The 21,918-nt window shown below is 37.6% G+C and overlaps 1 protein-coding gene across 2 annotated transcripts in view; it reads left to right on the top strand.

The window, feature by feature from the left end:
• Positions 1 to 7,634: 7,634 nt before the first annotated feature.
• Positions 7,635 to 21,918, top strand: part of PAN3 (PAN3 poly(A) specific ribonuclease subunit) — a 69,737-nt gene continuing 55,453 nt past the window's right edge. Inside the window, exons 1-3 of one of the 2 annotated variants that reach the window (XM_010073980.1) lie at positions 7,635 to 7,750; positions 18,099 to 18,165; positions 19,893 to 19,963. In XM_010073980.1, the coding sequence (XP_010072282.1) occupies positions 7,742 to 7,750; positions 18,099 to 18,165; positions 19,893 to 19,963 (147 nt within the window). In that variant the 5' untranslated portion in view covers positions 7,635 to 7,741. The remainder of the gene's footprint in view (positions 7,751 to 18,098; positions 18,166 to 19,892; positions 19,964 to 21,918) is intronic. The other variant, XM_010073981.1, reaches the window with a different exon arrangement.

Here is a 21,918-nt window from a genome sequence, read left to right as displayed (position 1 = left end):
AACTCTAGAAAACAGGAAACTATAGACATAGATTTTCTTTTCACTTTTGCGTGTTTCATGTGGAAATTAAATAGGGAGGAAGGTTACTGGAGGGAGCTAAGGAAAAATTTCTTAATCTGCAAAGTTACATGGAATTTTGAGGGGCAGTTTTAGCATATGAAACTTAAAAAAATACACTATTAATTGGCTTTTAAACTGATTGTATCTGTTTATATACTTTGTGGGTTTTTGTTATTGTATGGGAAATCATTCAAAGTCCAAATATTCCACAGGAATTACAGATACCGGAGGAGTACTAGTAATTATTTGTTTCTGGTAGTACCCACCATGTGTTGGGTATTAAAGAATGTAAAGAAAGCGCTATTACTATTGTAATTGTTTTTCTGCTTCAAAGACAAAGATGAAAAGGAGTGTGTGTATTGGATAGTTACATTATGTGAGCAAACTCTATATATCTTAATTTGAAGTTTTGATAATGTTTTTTAAGATACAGAGCATCCCAATTTAGTTTCTATCTAGCCAGGTATTAGATAATTGATTTTTTGTAGGTATCACTGTAGGAGTGGGCCTTCAGGAAGGATTTGAATGCCCAGAAAATAGTGACCTTGGGGACCAGCTCAGAAAGAGTTCCATGTGTAAGGAACCACCTAGAAGCAAATTTAGACTGCTGCGGGAAAAGTGGACGAATGGTAAGTGAGGGTGGGGTGATAAACACAGGCATAAGCACTTCTGTAGAACCTCAAAACTGGGAAAAAAATTATCTTGGTCTTGAGGCAGCTGATGAAAATGGGGTCAGTGGAGGGATTTAGATAGTAAGCTGATGTGACTGATGTTTTCCTGATCTATTACTTTCTAGTAAAGATGTAATGCATTACACCACCAGAAAAATGGTGTAGAGAATCACTGTGTATCGGAGATGAGTTGGAGTAGATGATGCTCTGTGTGTGTGCACATGTTTGTTCCATCAGTCTTTCAGGAGTGAAACAAGTTCAGATTGTGATTGATTTGTGTGATCTTCAAAGATATTTTGTGCTTAGAATTTGTTTGTATTTTTTAATTTGCTTCCTAACAGCCTTTTTCTCTAGACCTTTTTTTTTTTTTTAATTTGAGAATAGAGTTTTAGAAACAAAGTAGATATACAAAAGTGAGAGCGATGACATGCATTGTGCGGGTTGTTGTCAGGTTGGTTATGCGATATGCAATTCCTGTAGTCTGTGGGTAGACTCACTCAACTCCAGTTGGTCTAATGCTGATGTAGCTGTCAGGAAGATCTCTCCTTTTATGCATTCTCCCCTGCTGCTGTGAAAAATGTCCTGATGTCCTGTTCAGGTTATCTGCACACATTTCGTAAAACTTTTCTAAATATAAAAAAGTTGAGTTATAGGTACAGAGAGGCTGTTAAAAAAAATAGCTTAAACATGTGTGCTTTGAAAAATTTAATGCAGTTTATTGAATAGTTTGATGAAATATATTAGGAATTGTGAAAGCTTTTGGAGAGGGTTTGCTCTGAAAGCTCTGATATTAAGTAATTGCATTACTTTGAGTTGCTGTTTCTGATAACAGGGTAGTTCTGATGACTCTTTTGAAAAATATCAATTTTAATTTGTGTTATCACTATGCTTTTGGACTTGGTCCATGATGAGGAGTCCTGCTGCTCTGTACTGAGATTTTTACAGTGTAAAAGGATGGCACCTATCCTTTTTTTCAGTCTTTATCAGATGCTTCTATGATATGCAAGATAAATTTAAAAAAAAGGCAGCCCAATCATTTAATATTATGGTAAAGATTTCTGTTTTCCTTTGCTTGCCCATGAATATCTCATCGCCTAGTGGGAGTGTTTGTAAATAAGGCAGCATTTCCCAAACTGTTTTGCTTCCTGTCTGCCTTTCAGCCAACTTGATTCGCTTGTGCTGTCTGCCATCCAACTGCAGTCTCCGTCATGGCATCCTAACCCAGGCGTGGGCTTTACTTTTTCTTCTCGTGCCTAGGGGTGTAGTTCACTTTCTTTGTCTGTTGTCTCTATTTCAGTGATTCCTAGTGTTTCAAAAACATTGCATTAAATGAGAGAGGCATAAAAACACCGAAGAATCGACTTTCCCTAACAAGTTGCAACAGCAGTGGCGCTGTAGAGAAAGTAACACAGATGCACATACTAGTGTGGGTGGTGTTTGTGGACTGTTAGAGGTGTACAAGTGAGGTTAGCACCTCAAGCACACACATGATTATTTCCTGATACAAACAAGTACAAAACAAAGTAGGGCAAGCATAAGCTCCTCTGACACCTCAGTGCTTCTAGGAGGCTAAAAGAACACAAGACTTAAATGACTTGCAATAGTTAGACTTTGTATAAAAGTTTTATTGTTCTTGTCTCAATATTAGGATAGCCATCTCCATAAAATTCCACTGGAGATATGGCACTGCAGTTTTTACCGCTTTTGTATCTAGCTGAGGTAACACCTTGTCCTTTGTATGCACATGTATGCAGTGAGCCTATGATTCAGTTTACCAAGCTGGGTTGAGGTGAGAAGTGCCTGCACTTGCTGTGCTGGGAGTTTGAATCAAGATTACTTCTATATAAAAGCTTTTTTTTTCCCAGCATAGAAATAATTGTAGTATTTTTTTTTTTTTAAGCAGTGATAATAGCACAATGAATGATCTCAATCCATGTTTTATTACCTTGCTAGAAATCTTTAAATTGTTGTGTTGCAAAATATGTCAACAAAATCTGTTGTGATGTTTCTTTAGCCCATTGATTTTTGGGGCGATATGTCACATTACAGTAAAGGATCCTTTTTTGTATTAAGAGCAGTTTCTGAGGTGATCAGTGCTGATACTAAGTTCATAAAAGAACCGGTACAGGATATTGCAATATTTCTTTACTGGTTAGTAAAATGTTGGAAGGAAAATATCAGAAATGCCATATTTTCAGATAGCGTTAGTATTCAGGTAGTGCTAGTATTAGACAAGACAAGCATTAAACTAAAACCAACCAAAATGCAGTTCTGTTGAAGCAAGTGTGTTGAGTTCATCACAGTAGTACTCAAGCACTTAAACTGTGATGAGAGCCTTTGTTCCTGAAAAATATCTTTCTAAATAAGTAAGGCGAAAATAAACTATTTTGCCCCCCCCCCCCCCCCAGTTGCATCTGATGGGAAGCCTACTTTCTGCTAGAATTCCGTGGGAGAAGAATTATATAAGATGATATTTATTTTTAATTGCAGTTGTCACATTAAGCTGCAGTGTTACTCACCAAGCAAAAAATTATTAGATAATGTGTGTATAAAAAGTAGAAAAGGTCTTCTGAATTTCTCAAGGTGTTTTATTTAATTTCTTTCCAGAATTGTCAGGGTGTAACTTTGTCTTTAATATTGATGGAATTTAGAAATGTCTTATTTTCATGTATGTGCTTATGTAGCATTTTTTTTCCCCACTGGATTCCTAGCTGTTCCCTTGCACATCCATCTTTTCAGACCTGCCTAGTCAACCTTTCTACTTTTACAGGGAGACTGTTGCTTCTCTCTGAGGAAGAGCCTGTTGAAAACACATGCAACTTCAGTGCATGGATAGTACTGTTACAGAGCAGAAAGGCATGTTCCTTTGACAAAAATAACTAGTTCAAGACTTTTGTAAAATTGTCTAAACTACTTACCTAAAGTTATAACCAGTGCTTTAAAAAAGACATACACCTCAGAAGAAGTTTTCTATTTATAATACTAATAGGACTGTGTGCAGAGTGTTTGAAAGTGCATGCTCGCAATTGTAATATAGGAAAGATCTGGATAGACAAATCAAATGAAGGGTTTGATGTAAATTAATAAACACACAAGAATAAAAACTTTATAAGAACTAAGATCTTCTCTTTGCAGTTTAGACTTTTATTTTTTTTTTTAATACCACACTGCTCATGTGGTGAAGCGTGCCTACTTTTGAAGAGTTTCTGTGCATTGCTTATGATAAATCACTTTTCTTTTTTTCATGCTCTGAACTGCTGTGGTCTTCCAGGAGCAAGTGAGAATTTATGATTTACCAAATGTTTGGCTGGAGGAGGATAAAAGCCTTCTCCTTCTCATGGGGAAGGCCAGGTGCCAAATACAGTAAAGCTGCCTTGATGTTTTAGGTATTTGCTGAGCTTTTGTTACTGTAACAGCTGAATGTCCCTTCTTTGAAAAGAAATGGAGTATGTAGTGAATACTCTTTTTTGGTTCTACAGGAAATGCACAAATTACTTTTTTCTTTCTACGTATGTAAGCTGCATTGTTTCTGTTAGTCAATTTTCTTGCTTCTTACTATAGGGAGGTTGGTTTAAGGAAGCTAGTATTGGGTTTTCTTTTGAAGGCAATAATTTTACTTATCACCTCTAGAGCACTCTGTTCTAAACACTAGCTACTGCCAAGACAACTGCACTCCACTCCAGTGAGCTTATCCTCTGATGGTTTTCTTTTGATCCTGTGGAATATGTTTTCTTGTGGTCTTGGTCCCTTAGCTAGGGTTGTGTTTCTAGGCCACTTGGAAGAGGACAATAGAAAGTCTCATAGTTGAAAGCCACCGTAAAATCACTATGGTTAGTGCAGCAGGTGGAACACGGGTAGAATTCAGTGGTATGATGGCGGATCAGCACCGGAGTACAGCAATTTGTGGTAACCCCACAAGGAGGCTGATCAGCATGGCCAAACCATCGCCCTTCAGTAGAGAGATAGTCTTCATACAGCTAGATAAAAGATGATGTTCTGGAATAGATTTTGCTATCTGGACTGCCCATTTAGGTACTGGTGTGCCAACAGGAAGCCTAAATTGCAGCTTTGAGCAGCTTGAAGCAGTTTGAATTGGCTAGCCTAGCAAATACTAGCAGTGGAAAGGCAGCAGCATTTGAGCAGTATCAAAGATCAACTTTGTGTTTCCCAGTAGTGTCCTAAGCCTTGCTCAGCTCTGGGGTTGCTGCCTGAAGCCTGATCTTGCTTGCAGTTTGAGCTTCCTGATGCTGAGGACGCTTCAGGCAAACTAGGAGCAGAGCACCTGGTGCTGTATTTGTGTCCTAGCAAGGCTACCTGCACCGGCTCCAGTGCCTTGTTTGGATGATGGGAGACTGCAGCTGTGACAGCTGTCTTGAGTTACTGGAGGTCAGCTCTGCAGAGCTTCTCCCCCCTTAATGCAGAGGGGACTCTTTGCATGTGTTGCTGCTGCATGTGGCAAAACTTGAAAGCTTTCGCTTGCCTCTTTCCAGTTTTAAGTATTTTGTGCATTAACTGTATGTGTCCAACAGAAGGGAAGGTATGTGGGTTCTCATGTTGACTCCAGCATAGTGAGGAACAATGGGAGAAGTGGAAAGAAGCTGCTGTTTTTTAATTCTTCAACAGAGGCTGAAGAATTTGAAAGCTGATGGTGTAATCTGAGGGAGCTGCTTGCTAGTTTGTTAAAAATTTATTAGAATCTGGAGTTTCTGACAGAAGTATAAGATGAAGTAGAAGATACATCATTGAAATTATACAGTGTACCTTGAAATGACGGTTGTTCCTGGAAATTAAATGTTTTTTCTTAGTCTTTTACAGTCAAGATGTAGCATAAAAACTGCAGCAGTTTTGATAACGGCTGAAATGCAGGCAGAGAAAGCTATATTGGAAATGCATTTTTTAAAATAAATAAAAAACAGTGTGAACCCTGAATAATTTATGGGCAAACTAAACTGAAACTACTACTCATAGTTAAACACAGATTTGCTATCGTTTGGTTTTCTTCTATGAATGAGTCCTGGTATTTTTCATGATGCTGCAAAACGATTGTGTAAATGCTAACCTTCACAGTGTGAGTTAGGATCTGAGTAGCAGGTAGGATGAGAGAATAATGGGCATTACTGCAGACATTATTATTTTCCCTGATACAATAGTTCAACCATAAAATACTTTTCCTAGGCTTTTGAATGTAAATTTTCCAAATGAAGGCAAAAGAGGGACAGACGTTTAAAAGACAAAGCAAAAGAGCTTTATCTTTTTTAGGGATGTAGCAAAAGGACTTCTGAAGTTTCTGTGTGGTTGCTCCATTGAAATTATGAATGAGGATCTAAGGCATGGATAGCAGAGGGAGTTTTATTTTCCTAGTCTCTTAGCTAACTTTTAAAGGTTAAAAAAAATCATGTTGCAATTCATTAGTAATTAGTTCCTTAGGTGTCTCCCTTAAACCTGCAGAGTATACAAATAGTGCTCTAGATTTTGCAGCAATACTTTAAGGATCTCTTTTGCTTGCAAAGCTGATCTGTATTGCAATTTGAGTATTCACTTTATTTGATCTCTCTTAATGTAGAGGTCTTCATTCGAGGTGCTATTGGTGTTACCCCTGGTTGGCTAGTTAGTAGAGCTCCTGTCTCAGGGAGTGCAGCTGGGCAGTGTTTCCATCTGTCTGTAGTATGGGTGCTGCTAGTCATTCTCCTCTTCTAGCTCTTCCTATGATTTCATCTGGCTGTGCTTTTGCTGTTTCCTGTGCCTACAGCATGGAAATAGCTCACCAGGTTATGTAGTCTTGGAGGGAAAAAATTCCCATTCTGATTAAATTTGAGGGTTTATAATCGCCATTCCTTTAGCTCTGACACAAAGTTGCATTTTATTTCCTTTGAGGATTAGGATCAGGAAGTTGTTTCCAGGTGTCACCAGCTGGATGCAAGTCTTCCCAGAAGTTCAAATCGGATAGTTTGGTACAGGGTGTTCTTCCGAGTTGGACATGTGCCTTCCTACCTTGGAGCTACCAATTACTCATGCCTGTTGGCTTGCAGTGGCCTGGCCATTCTGATTAGTGTCTTTATAATTTGCTGTGGGTGTTTTTGCGGAAGCTTAATTTGAACTGCAGCTTGTATACCATTGTAAGCTCTTTTTTTATCAAAGTAATACCTGCTTGAGTGTTTTGTGTTCATTATGACTGCTTCTTGTTGTTCTCTGTAGTCTCATAGTAGTGAATTCATTTATTTGTGGTTAAAGTACTGTGCTTGTACATCAAGGCCCTTGTTTCTAGATGGGATTAATTTCTTCTTAAATCCTTTGCACTTGCTTTCAGTCCAAAAGAGTGTTTTTGCCACATGTCTTAAAATTGTTGCCACTTTATGAAGTATGAGATAATAAAAATATGCTCTTAAGGAAGCTTTTAAAATGCTTGTGCTTTATGTGAAAGGACTTGAGATATTTTTAAATGTACATATTCTGTGTGTTACCATTTAAAAGAACTAGTACATCCAGTTAAAAAGTCTACTTGACAGATATATTTCCAGGATGTGTATACAAGAATACAGGTTTCTTAAAATAAGCTTACTTTCTAGGTTTTTTTGATTAATTTTCTTTCTGATAGCATTACTTGCCTTGTTGTTCTTCTTTCTGAAGTTCAGACTCCTCATTGTTTGTCACATCTTTTTACTTTCCTGCCTCTTTCTGCATTTGTGCTAGAACTTCATGCTGCATATGCTGTCATACCTCGTTCCTAAAGGTTATTTTTCATTCTGTGCACTAATATGTTTTTAGTTTTGAAATAGTATTACCAACCTTTTCCTATTCTACCTCCCTGCCAAAGAAAATATGTAAAATATATTAGCAAATAAACCCATGGTAAACTAATTTTTTTTTTAATGAAGTATTTTCCTTTTTTTCTCTTAGTTCCTGGAATTGATGGTGGTGGATTAGCTGATGCTAGCCTCACAGATTCCTACTTTAGCACCAGCTTCATTGGCGTTAATGGCTTTGGAAGTCCAGCTGAAACGAAGTATCCCATGATGCAGGTAATAGCAGTGAATAGTATAGTGTTTCATTAGTTCTGGCTGGCATTACCTTGAGAAGGGTAAACTGTTCAAGAGGCAGGAAAAATGGAGCCTTTTGGTATGTGTCATCTTATAAAGAGTATACACTTTAATTTACCAGATAGGAATGAAACAATATATTTGCTTTAAAATTAGTCTGATTTTACTGGTACCTATCTGAGCTGTTGCATTGGGCTTTGCAATATATATTAATTCTGTGGTCCTAGATTTATTTTTAGGCTCTTCAAAGATCAAAAGTCACTGAAGCAAAATAAGAACTGTCAAACCTGCAAATTACTGGGCAAAAATTTCAGATTTGTAAACTCAGTCTCTGGTGGCGTTCAGTGATGTTGAATTCACATTTAAATCTTTTGAAATGTTTTCTTATATTTATAGTGTTCTGTAGATGCAGGCATAGGAACTCCCGTGGGGTGGAATTAATTGTGTAGGTAGTATTATGCAAAATTTACATCAAAAGGCTGTCATATTTAAAAACTAAATGAGTAGCTACTGAATTAACACATGAAGCACTATAACGACTCCCTCAAACTGTTATATGCTTTTTAAAAGCTGAACAGAAGATGGTCTCACCCTGTACTCAGAGGCTTAACAAACCAGTTTCTGGTAAATGAAAGAGAGCACAAGTCAATTCACACTGAGTCTTGACAGCAACTCTTCTTTTATATCAAGGAAACTCTCCTTATGAGCTTGCTTTGATCTCAATTGTGGCTATATTATGGGTTGTAAAATAACTCAGCAAAAGGTGGGAAATAATTAGGTATATTCCCCCCCTTTTTTTTCCTGCATGTTTTCAAGAAGGCTGGATTTTCTTGTTCGACAGAATTGCAAAACTATGGAAATGTTTATTACTGACAGGGATGCATGATTTAAAGAGAAAAAATTTAGCCTCTGATCCAAAAGTGTACTATTGAAGCTGGAAGTTAGAAGATTATTGTTTTATAGTATATACAGTTACAAATTTTGATATCACTGAGATAATATAATTTTATCTTTTTAGTGCAAAGTTATTGTGTTTTGTATCCTTTGTATTCTACAGGATCACTGGTGTCTTTCTAAACACAAATTTTTATTATAACTGTTTCTTCTAGAATGAAAATAAGGCATGCATCTAACATGAATGCTTATAGGATTTTTAAATACTTTACTAGCGCCTGTGAGATAATAGTCAAGGCATTGCGTTTCTCTTTGAGAAAAGAGAATAAATGAATGTGCCTCTTACCCATTGGTGGCTAAGGAAAATTACTTCTAAAGAAAGATTTCATTAGTGTTGAGAAAGTGCTTGCAAGCGTTAAACTACAGTTTAAAAAGCATTCTTATATTGATTTTTTTTTTTGGTTTTGAATCATGCAGTTTAAGTTCGCATTTGCATAGGTAAAGCTGGTAACTCTCTGTTTTGATTGTGTGTCAGCTTCTAAATTAAGTCCATACTGACAAAGTTTATCCACTTGGAACGTGGTTTTCCATGTGATTCAGCCCTTTGGAGAATAAGGCGAGGGAAAAATCTTCGTAACTTTTACTTTAATGCTTTATGGTTTGGAACGGAGACTTTAAATCTGATAGGTTGGTGTTTGTGTGAGGGATGTATCTTTTGCTCTCTCTATGAAAATTTGTGCTGATTTTGTCACTTGATTAAACCTGTGCAAAACTTTTATATAGACCCACTGGAGACTTTCTAGCTGTTAGATAATTTCCCGAAGATGGAGTTTGCATTGGCGTGTTCCAACTTGAGTACATGCTTGCAGTTACAGCTCTGGCCTAATCTAGGCCTTGCCTGAATTGAATGTCGATCTGCTTCATTTCCCTCTTTCCTTTTCTTCCACTTCAGACTGAAACAGTGTGGAAGTGGATCTGTATTTAATTAAAAAGAGGGCTGTATCTGTGTTATTTGGAGCATAGGGCTGTATAAGGGAAAAGAGACTTATGCTGTGGGCTTAGAGAAACTGAGATGAAGATAAGTGAATAAGGAACTAGGAAAGAGTAAAGGGACTGGAGCTGAGAGGTGATAGATGGGGACTGGAATTGGACAAGTGAAATGCACAGAAATTGGGACAAAGAAACAAGTTGGCATAATGCAAAGTTGGGCCAAAGTAGGGTGGAGAGGATAAAAGCATGTGCCCATTTCTCTCCAGGTTCTTGAATAAAACTAAAGATACTGGTAATTTAGTGTTCTGCTATTGATGAAACATCAGAAGTCTTCTGTAAAAGATGTCATTAGCCTCTCAGTTTTGCATTTGTGGATGAATCATCAGTTCCATCTATGAGTTACATAGTCATCTCTGGTGGATCTGTGCAGTTCACAAATAGATGCATCAATGATGCAGTATGAGGAAACTTTTTCAACTTTTTTAAAATGGAGAAATTGCATAAACAATTGCTAGAAGAACACTAGTAAGATACAGTTAGATGTTAAGAAACGTTAAGTTCAGGTTGCTGATGCAGCCTTGAGGTTATGTGTTGAGTTGTATTCCTCATAACATTGTATAATTTTTCAGTGGGAAAATTATATGTGGGACTTATTTAGGACACAATATGTATGTTGCGTGCATCATGAGGATCCCTTTGATAGTTGATTGCTTATCTTACAGTTCCATGCCTTATTTCTGCATGCTTACATCCTTCTTGTGAAGACTGTTAGTTGGCAGTGCACTTTCCTTTGCAGGTTACTATTACTGTATCTGTCCTTGTGGAATGTTTTCCTTACGAAAGAAGAAACTAGTCTGCATTTTTTAGAAGCATGGGAAGAAAAAGGATGACAAACAAACAAACAAAAAAAACCCAACAGTGCTGGCAAACTAAAGATCCCAGAGTTTTTGAAATTAACCTGTACATCTGGAAGGTGAGGAATGGAGTTAGTGACCACCTGTAGAAAGCTTGGTGGCCTCAATCTAGCAAAGATAGTAATAGTGTCAGTCCCTTCTGGGTAATGCTCATTTTCTTTTACTATGAGCTAATCTTTCTGCAGTCCATGCTTTATTCATAGGTATCTTCCAACATAGACATCAAGGATTCAATAGACAAGTCTTCTTAATGATACCTAATTAATCTCCAGAATGTATTTATTTTGTGCAGCAAATAAAACTGAGGTGTATTGAGGTGTGTATTGGGGTTATCATAACATGTTATGGAGCCAAGTTCAAGCAAAGCTATATCCAAATTTTGTGATTGCTGTGTTTTTGTGTGCAGTGCATAAGCTGTGTTACGGTGTTAAGTAAGCAGCAAAAGGAAGAAAAGTAAAGGTGGGTTGTAGTATGATGAATTGGGGAGAGGATGTGCTTCTTTGATCATAAATAATGTAGGTGACTAGTGGTCAACATATCTGCAGAAAAGATATTTCTGACTCTGCAGAAAAGATATTTCTGACTCTGAGATTTTGTTTGTATCTGTTGAAGAACATTTTGAGATCTAGAACATCTCATTGTACATTATGTACATTAGCAGTATTGGCTTCCAGCTTATCAAAGCATCTATTTTGTTTTCCCTTTCTCTAGTAACAGAGCAGGCCTGCACAACACATGGCCCACAGGCTGCATGCTGTCTGTCCCTGAAGCTGTTCTTTCTTTTTGGTGTGGCAGGAGCAGCCAAGAGACAGTCAGAGGTGTGGTTCAAGAGGCAGCTCATTGCTTTTGGCTTTCCTAGCAGTGAGAAGGCAGGAGCTGCCTGGCCAGGATGCATCTGATGCTCAGCTGTTTGCTCAGTCACTCTGTGTGCCACTTGGCTGGCCGATGTCTGTGTTCCTCTGGCGTTTGTGTTGCCCCTTGCCTAACGCATAGCTTGATCAAAGGTACCGGTGGTGTGGGAAGGAGCTTTAGCAGTGTTCTGTTGGGATGGTAAAAGGGTATGTGAATAATCTGGGGGAATTTATGGCAGGATGAGGCAGAGGAGTACCTTGATGTTAAAACTTCTAATATGATTTTATAATTGAGCAATTTGGTCTTAAGAGCATAAAACAGTAGAAGGGGTCTTCATGTATGTTACTTCACAGAAATCCCGTTTTCCTTATTGTGGTAGGATGAGATTTGTAACTACATGGCTTCCATTGGACTGCAGGTTAGGTAGAAAGTAAAGATCACTACTTTTCAATTAATCACTCAAATCAAAATAAAAAAGGACCTAACGGTCTTCAGTATTAAAGTTGGCAAGACCAAGCAATGGAGAAGAATTGGTCTTGCTTGCTTTCACCATGCTAATGTTGGTATACTAAGTGTTTTTCAAAAGCCTGAGAAGTAGAGACCATGCTCACTTCAAAGTCTTGCAGCTGAATAAACACAAAGATCTTTGTTCCCATTACTGCGTCTGCCAAGAGTTGAGTAAACTCTCCTTATAAGACAGAAGCTTGTAAATGTCTTCAATTTTTAACTGTTGAGAACTGAGTGGAACTACAGACATGCTGTTTTAAATATAAAATTATGCAGTTGTTTACATAATGCTTTCTGAAGAAATTAAGTCGCTTTAGTTCAAACAGTTGTGAGTGGAACATGCTGTAGATGGTGCCAAATATGCTAACTGTTGAAGACAAGTTTTGGATTGTTTAGAAAGGAAAGCAAAAGGTAGTACCCTTTGTAGGTCATAGAGTCTGACAACTAAACAATGATTTGCTTGGTTGTGACAGTCTCATTCTTTTGCAGGATGACTTTTATAATCCAATTAACATTATTTTAAAAATTACAAAGAAAAATTCTGAAATATAGTTCCAGTAGAACAGTATTAAGATGAGGAGTACAGCTTGTGACATACTACAAAATATTTTGAAGTGATGTACCTAGCACAGGAATGAACCTGAGAAAAGTGCTTATTTTCTCAGGGTTAGGGTGGGGAATATGGAGACAGAGGGAATACATATAATCTCATATATTTTCGGCAAGAGAAATGGTAGAGAAGCAAGCAAAAACCCTTACTTAAGCTAAGTCTTGTAACATAGCCTATGTAAAATTAGATCTAATTGTGTGCAGCAAAGCTTTGCTCATCCTCTATCTTGATGAGAATGTTGTAACTATATACTGTAGTGGACGGAGGTGAAAGCAAAGCAGACTTAAGTGCAGCCGTAATTTTGGTTTTTGATACTGAATATTGAAGAGTGGAGGCAAGGTGGTATATAGAATCATAGAATGGTTTGGGTTGGAAGGGACCTTAGAGATCATCTAGTTCCAACCCCCCTGCCATGGGCAGGGACACCGTCCACTAGCCCAGGTTGCTCAAAGCCTCATCCAGCCTGGCCTTGGACACCTCCAGGGATGGGGCATCCACAGCTTCTCTGGGCAATCTGTTCCAGTGCCTCACCACCCTCACCGTGAAAAATTTATTCCTAATATCTAATCTAAATGTAGCCTCTTTAAGCTTAAAACCATTACCCCTTGTCCTGTCGCTACACTCCCTGATGAAGAGTGCCTCCCCATCTCTTCTGTAGGCCCCCTTTAAACACTAGAAGATGCTATAAGGTCTCCCCAGAGCCTTCTCTTCTCCAGGCTAAACAATGTCGACTCTCTCAGGCTGTCCTCATATGGAAGGTGCTCCAGCTCTTTGTGGCCCTCCTCTGGACCCTCTCCAATGGGCCCATGTCTTTCCTGTGCTGAGAGCTCCAGAGCTGAACACAGTACTCCAGGTGGGGTCTCACGAGAGTGGAGTAGAGGGGGAGAATCACCTCCCTCGACCTGCTGGTCACGCTTCTTTTGATGCAGCCCAGGATATGGTTGGCTTTCTGGGCTGCAAGCGCACGTTGCTGAATCGTGTTAAATTTCTGATCTGCCAGCACCCTGAAATCCTTCTCAGGACTGCTCTCAATCAATTTTCCTCCTAGCCTATATATGTGTTTGGGATTATCCTGACACTTTTCTTCCTAGCATAATTCACCAAGGAAGTACTGAAAAGAGAAAGTGAATGGTGTCCTGGGCTGCTTTAGGTCAAGGGAGGTGATCCTTCCCCTCTACACTCAGCACTGGTGAAGTCACAAAGTCACACCTGGAGTGCTGGGCTTCTCAGTACGTGAGAGACATGGACATACTGGAGAGAGTCCAGCAAAGGGCCATTAAGACGATGAGGGGACCTCTCCTGTGAGGAACGGCTGAGAGAGCTGGGGCTGTTCAGCCTGGAGAAGAGAAGGCTCAGGGAATCTCATCCACGTATGTAAATACCTGAAGGGAGTGTGCAAAGAGGACAGAGGCTCTCTTCAGGGGTGCCCAGTTGACAGGACCAGAGGCAACAGTCACAAACTGAAACACATGAGGTTCACTCTGAACATCAGGAAACGCTCTTTCACTGTGAGGGTGACTGAGAGCACTGGCACTTGTTGCCCAGGGAAGTGGTGGAGTCTTCATCTTTGAGATATTTGGAAGCAATCTGGACATCGTCCTGGGCAACCAGCTCTAGGTGGCCCTGCTTGAGCAGGAAGGCTGGACCATTTGGCCTCCAGATGTCCCTTCACACCTCAACCCCTCTGCAAGTCTGTGAAAGCTATCTGATCCTCAAAACTTAATGTTAAAATAGCAACCTAATGTGGACATTATTTTTATGATGATGCTGTTGATCTGCTGTCAGTGTTGTCTTAAAGTCTGTGTGAAAATAATACTTTTTTAAAAAGACCTTAACTTGCAGTTGTTCTGAATAGGAAACGTTACTATGCAATAGGCCATCTTATGTCTAGGTAAAATAATGATGCGCTTAGACAAAAATTTCATTTTTGACACAAACTTTTCCTCAAAGAAGATGAGTTGCTTTGATTAATCCTGGTGCTTGAATAAAGAGTAAAGACTTCTGAATGAGCCTATTCCCCTCCTGTAACTTAATTGCTTGAATATTCAGCAATTAACACAGTATTCTGAAAAACTCTTTCTCAAATCTTCTGTGAAATTAAGGAGCCTATATTTTGTTATTGGTGGAAGGTCCAAAAGTGGAAGAACTTTAAGCTGAAGCCTCAGGTTAAATCCTTGGACAGGGATGAATGTGACAGTTTTGTTCTGCAGTAGCTTTGTTTTGAGATGTGAACAGAAACAAGTTTTTAGTTCCTTTAAAGGTTGAGGGACAGGATGCATGCCAGTCAGCCTAGTTGAATTTTAACTCGTGTTTAAAGAACCTCAGTAAATTGTAGCAATAGGCAGCCAAAGAAAAGGAGTTTATATGGAACTGAGTGACATTGGTGTGGCGCTTGGTTATGACAAAGTTGTCTTTCTGTATGGTGAAAGTCATGATGTACTAAAAAAGTCTGAAGTTCTCATATGTGTGCGCTTGCCTTGCCTGGCAGACTTAATAGGAATTACTAGTTTGTTTTCTTCTCCTGTTAATGGTTACTCTTTCCTTTTTTGGAGCTTTCATCCTTTGGGCTTGAGGTTTCTGTGATTGCATTCATCTTGAGATTGAATTTGTATGGAAAATAGTTCAACACCATTAGAAGAGATTGAAAAGTGTTATTTAAAATCAAAACTGCCTTCTGGAAAACACAAATAATAACGAGTACTTGGGCTTTCTTCTTTTTTTTTCCCCTTCAAGACATTTTCAGCCTGACTTGGTAAAAATCAGATACAGGAATAACCTTCATTAAGACTAAGTGCTTTTGGGTGTGGTAGAAATTCTGATATTAAAACAGTTTAAAAATCCTTTACTAATTACATGCAGGTCTTCTATGAATAACATTAAGATAAGAAGCTTGTGCATGTGTAATAAAAGTGAGCAAAAGGAAGAATTCATGAAAGAGTTGTGAAGTGGAGATTTTTAGCCTCAGTCAAGGTACAGCTTACGAGCAGTTGTTGAAGCAAGAGCTTTCCAAGATCAGTGAAAGAAGCTTTGGTTTTTCAGAATCCCTGTTCATGGAAAATACGCTTGCACCTTGAACAGGACTTCATAAAAGCACATTTGATGTTCATAGTATTTGTTTGCACTGTGCTTTTGTAATCCTGAACAATGTGTTCTGTTGCAATCTGTCTTTCATGCACTATATGTTTTTAGTGATCATATCAGCATTTTCATAATCTCAGTCACCTATTCGCGTTGCAAGTCTGTTGATTGAATGTTTAACTCCTGTACTTGAAGACTAATATTGATGGTGTAAACGTGCTTGGTTCCAAGCACTTAAGCCACATGCTTGGCCATCTTTGATGCCAGCTCAGGTCTCAATATCATATTTATCCCTGCTCTGACAGACCGTTACCTTTGGCGTTAAAGTTATTATGAGAATCTGGATGTTATACATAGGCAGTAACACTATTTTTATCTACACCTGAACTTCTTTTGTGCAAATCTGAAAGGTTCCCTTTAGGAAATTTCTTCTTAAACCACTTCCTCTTATAAGGATTGGTGTGGATGTATCAAATGTCGAGACAACATTCATAATAGTGATGCTTTTCAAATATTTGTGAAAAACTATTTAACTTCAATGCATTGCTTAGGGAGGGAATATGATGTATGAATTATTGAGCTACTATAATCCAGAAATTTATTTCGATTTATTCTTATTTTGATGAGAGTGGACAGTAGGATGAGCATTTTTGTGTAAAGAATGAATTGTTGATCACTAATCTTTTAGTGAGATTTACATTGTGTCAGTTCAGTGCATTTAGGAACACGATAAATGTGGCATCAAAATAAGGAAACAGCATATAGCAAAGTTTTCTTAATTTAAGTCTTAAAAAGCTGAAGGTTTACATAGTATTTATGTGTGTATATATATTACACTTGTTGTCCTAGGACATCTGCATGTGCTATAGTTCAGCTTCATATAGTACTACGTACTTGTACTGAATTAAGCGTTGTACCAGAGAAGCCTGAATGATTGTAGAAAGCTTGCTGTAGCAATAGAGCACAGATAGTGGAAATAATACATGGGGCAATAAAGCACTGAGGGATTGAGTATGTTGTTGAGAGGGTAATGTTTGAAGATAGCTGCTGAAGTACCTAAATTCTGCCAAAACTTTCTTCAGGTTACTTTCCTAGTAGTGCAGGCTTTTTGGTTGTTTTTTTTTTTTTTTTTTTTTTTTTTTTTTTTTTTTTTTTTTTTCTTCAACTTGCTTTCCACATAAAAGCTACTTTAAAAAGCTACATTAAAAGCTGCAGCTTCTGGTGAAATAAGTGGTAGTATGAAAATTGCAAATTATGAGAACCTGAATTGCAGTATGTTTACAGTTCTACCATTGGATAACACTCCAGCTTCTTTCTTACCGCATTTACTCCAGGATATTGATCTTTCAAGTCAAGAATTAGATTAAATGGCATTGAAGTATAATATAGTAAGTTTCTTGTCCTCTGCCATCAACCTTGAAATTGGCCATGGAAAAATGTAAGCATAAAGAGCACCTCCAGTGACCAGTTTTGAGTTTTAATCTGTCTCTAGACTACTGAATTAAACATGCCTGGAAACTTTCCTTGATGCTTAGGGCCAGTTGGCACAAAATGGCCTGTTTGTACTGTGTATGCTCACCCGGCAAAGCAGAGGCTGCATGCAAACTGTCTATTTGAAGGGATCGCAAACCTTTTCACTGCTGAATAGTGCCTGGAAATTGTCTGGGAGACTCCTGGTTGATGTGGGCCAAAAGCATGCCAGGGAATATTTTAACAAATGACTCGTGGTCTCTCTCAGTGATGGAGAACACTTCTTGACCTTGCCTTGCTTTTCTTCTTGCACTTTTCTTCCTGGTCAAAGAAATGTCTGGTCAAAGAACATAATAAGCAGGAATAAGAAGAGACACTTTAAAACTTTTCTATGAAAGCAGTGGTAGCTCTTAGAGCAGCACTGTTTCACTTAATTTGTTGCTAGCCCATATCTCTAGAGGAATGTAGGAGAAGCAGGTGGAGCCTAGGAGGAATGTTGAGAGGGATTTGGATGCCCTGCTGGCTTTCAAGAATCACATGATTTTGCTGAAAAGTCTCAAAAGGTTCTTTTGTTTTAAAAAAGAATCTATCAAGTGCTATACAAATTTGGGTATTTTTCATTGGAAAAGTTTCATGTTGTGATCATAGTGTGTAATAAAGGGAGGAGTTGTTTCAGGAGTACAGTGTCAAAGAATGTTTAAAGGAGAGAAGTACTTTGTAACATTTTGACAACATTCAAGCAGAGAACCATACATTTGGTAGATGCTCCTAAGTTAGAAGAAAATCATTAAGATGGTGTTTTGTTTTAATATTACAGTCATTTTTGGTTTGCATTGCTCTTCTGTGAAATGCTTTATTTTACTGAATGTTTTTGTCAGCTACAAACCATTGTCTGCTTAGAGTATTTACTAAATGCGGAGCAAGCACAGGTTTGACAGTCTGTTCTGAAAACTTTCTAGATGTCATCCCCAGTGCCCTCATTTTACATGTACACTTTCATCTTTTATTTTTGCAGAGGATGACAAATAGCAGCAGCTCCCCTAGCCTTCTCAATGACAGTGCCAAGCAGTATGCAGGTCATGGTAAGTACTTTTAAAATAACACATATAAAAATATGTTTGGAAATTTAAGAGGTTCACTTTCACAAAACTGAGACTTAAGGGATTTTTTTTTCCTCCTCTGATTTGATCTGAGATGCAGTAGAAGTTTATTTTTTAACAGTAGTGTATTGTGTGATTGCTTTTAATACAAAGCTGAAGTGCTACTGAACACACAAATTTTCAGACTTCTCTTTGCTCCAGTGGGGAAGAATTAAAAAAGTCATTATTGGTATTGTTACTTCAAGTGAAATGCTAGTTTGGATATCCACTGTAAAGCACTGATAGTTTAAGCATTTATGTTGTTCTGCAGTAGTATCCCTTTTTATTGTGCTTTTCAAGTAATTTATTGGGTGGAATGAACGTACAGGTTTTTATGCTTATATTTAGGGTGTATGGGTTTTCTGAAATGTATCATGTAACTGATGATTTTTAATAGATATTTTGTCCTGTAAGTAATACTTCACCTCTTATAATTTTTTTTCCCTGATATAGGGAGCATGGTTTTCAACTGTACAAAATGTCTCTGTAGTGCAGGCCTACATACTCAGTAAATTATTGTGGAGGGTGTATTGAACTAATGCGCTTTTCAGTCAGAATCACTACAGATTATTTCAGCTGTAGCTGTCAAACCAGGTTTTTTAAAGAAGAGGGTACTAATCCCTTATGGCAAGGGCATACATTTAAAACACATTTCTGCTTTGGAAATTGCTGTGTAAATGGTGTTCTAGAACTCCATTTGCATGTCTGACCCTGCAGCTAGTCTACTTACTAGGGTTATAATTTTTAAAGCATGATAGTAACTACTATTAAATTAACTTGCTCAAAGTTGAAATTTGTGGCGTGGTTTTTTTTCTCTTCCTCCTGGTTCATTTCCAGTAGGTTTTGCGATTAATTCTGCTTTTTTTGTCCCGCTGAACAATGAGCTGTTCAAGGCAGTGGAGGTCTCCAGTTTTAAATGCAGCCAGAGTTTGACTGTGACAGGCCAAATAGCGATGGTGATGCATGTGAAGGAGAGAAACCGGACTGACTTTTTGGAAACTGGTTTAAATTCTGTTGTGTCTCATATCCTTTTCTTCCACCCTCCCTTCTGTCCCCACCAAGCTGTGCTTCGCTTGTAGAATTACCCTTTTAAGGAGTATTGATTAAGAAAGAAGAAAGTGTTTCATCAGAACACCAATGTTTACAGCTGGCAGTCATCTGCTGATTTGACAGCTCTACCCATGCAGTTTGGAGTTCTAAGTTGCATCTGTGACTGTGAAGTTTTTGGTGCTTGAACTCTGGAAAAGTTGCATGGGGTCAAAAGAAAAGCAGTAAAAATGTACTAACAGAATGTAAACCTTTGCTACCCTTAGTTCTGATTTAAATTTGTGCAGAACAGTGACAGGACAAGTAAGATCCACATCATTATTTGTAAGGCTATGTTATACAGAAGATTACTAACTTCGGGTAACTGAAGATGAAGGCTTTGAAATGTTAAATGGACATTAAATAGTGTCAACAGCAATTAAACTTACAAAATTCTACTAATGAGCACCGTTTCAATTGAGCAGTTGCACAGAATCTAATAAATGCTGCAGTTTTTAGCAGTGTGGTTACTAAACTTTATTTTGTTAAAAGGATTTTTTCCATACAGAAATAAGTTAAAAAATGTAAAATGTCTTTTTAAAAATCAGAAATATATAACACATTGTTTTACATTCTCTTTGCAGATCCACTAACTTCACCAAATTCATCCTTGTTTAATGACTTCGCTGCCCTCAGCGTGTCTCAAAGGAGGAAGGTAGGCAACAGCTAAATCTTAAGTAGCATATTTGTATAGGGGTTGACAGGGAAGAAGATCTGGAATAACTTGAAATGCTACGTGAAATAAAGATGATTCTTCTGATGTTACTGGATTTATTTTAATATGTCGCTGCTGATACAAATAAGATCATACTACTTCATTTTTGCTACACCAGATCAGACTGCTGTTGTTATTAAGAAATATTCCAAGCACTTGTAAACTGAAGTTTATAAGAATGCTTTGAATATGAAAATTAGGACATAGCCCATTGAATTGGAAAACAATTTATTTTTATTGTACTGAGACACGAGCCACCTGCAAGTCTTCATGGCAACAAGTTCAGAATATGTTAAGAATAATTTCCCCCTTTGTTCATATATGATGTGAAAGTAATTATTGCAGTTTGAAATGGGTTTGGTTTGAAAGGGGTTTGGTTTGAAAGACACTCTCTGATATTATTGGGAAGTTAGGGTTCGGGATTTTTCCCCTTCTAATCTGTATTGAGAAATCTTTCTTTTGCTGAGGGCTAGACAGCATCTTCAAACACCTTTGAACTGCATCAATAGAGGTTGTGGTATTTTCCAGTTACAAACTTACAAACGTAGTAGATGGAATAAGAGACATCAGAGTCTACATATATAAGTTACATCAGAGTTCCTTCTCATATTTGTGAACCATGGCTTATCAAAAAAGACATTATTTTGTCCCAAACAGTTACCAAATTTTACTTTCACTGATGAATTTCTTGTTTTACTACTTTTCTTACTAACTACATGACGCTGAACTTCCCTGTAGTTGAAACTACCTTGTCTTGAAAGCAGGCTATATCAGCATGCTTGTGACTTTTCATAGAGCTTCATTTGTGTGTTGGCAATGGGGAGCTCTGTATCATTCCTGCAGGTGAAGATGGAGCTTAAAGATAATTCCCATAGCTGACCTGTCAGATAATGTTCCTTGAAATTAAATGCTGTTGTAGAATGTTAATTTCCTAATCTTATGATGTATCCAAACTACACAGAATCTCTGAATTGCCCTTTTCCTTAATGGCAGTGTAGTATACTGGAAATTGGATGTAAACAACCGTAAATGTGTTTATTCACTTTCTGAGAAAAATAAGAATGAAAAAAAGCATACATTCCTTTTTCACACAGTCTGCAAGTACTCTCTCTCTATATATATTTTTTTACACACATATGTACCTGCATGTGTCTGTGTGCTTATGTATATAAACGTCATGCACCAACGAAAATGAGCTATTGTACAGAAGTATTGCCAGTGACGACTGCCTCTAAAAACTACTTCGAAGTTAATTAAACAGTACAAAATGAAAACAAAGCAATTAATATATGAGTGTAAAGCTTAAACAACTCAAAGCTCACATACTAATGTTGAGTCTTTTCTCACTTGGTCCCTTTCTTCACCAAGAAAAAATCAGCAAATTGAGCCACTTACTGCTAAAATAGTATCAAGAGAAAGATTTATCTGTAAAACTGATTGACTTGGATTTTTTCCAATTAATATAGCAGACAACTGGTATTAATTGAGAGAGGTTTATGTTTTGCTTTACATATTAATTGTTGTTTATTGTGACTGCTATTTTGTAATGTATATTTGTATAAGGTTGCTAAATAATACTAGTAATTGGAAAGTTTTCATCTAATATTACTTGAATTGTCTAAAATCTAGACATCCAGGCTCCCTCTATAGTCAGCAGAGAGAGATGAGCAGTTTAAAGGAACATTCAGCTCATGTTGACAGAAGCATTTTGGAAAAGACTAGATATCAGTGACTGCTTTAAGCGGATAAAAATTGATGGCTAAAGTTATGATAAATTAATCATACTTTTGTGACTGACTTTTACTGCTAGGCAATACATTGCAGATAGTTGTGGAAGTAGCTTCTTAATATTTTTAGTATTTTTTGAGTACAGTATTCAAATTATATTAAATGAT

This window comes from Pterocles gutturalis, unplaced genomic scaffold (assembly GCF_000699245.1).
Source record: "Pterocles gutturalis isolate BGI_N339 unplaced genomic scaffold, ASM69924v1 scaffold1392, whole genome shotgun sequence".
Lineage (NCBI taxonomy): Eukaryota > Metazoa > Chordata > Aves > Pterocliformes > Pteroclidae > Pterocles > Pterocles gutturalis.
This window is presented reverse-complemented; position numbering and strand designations above follow the sequence as displayed.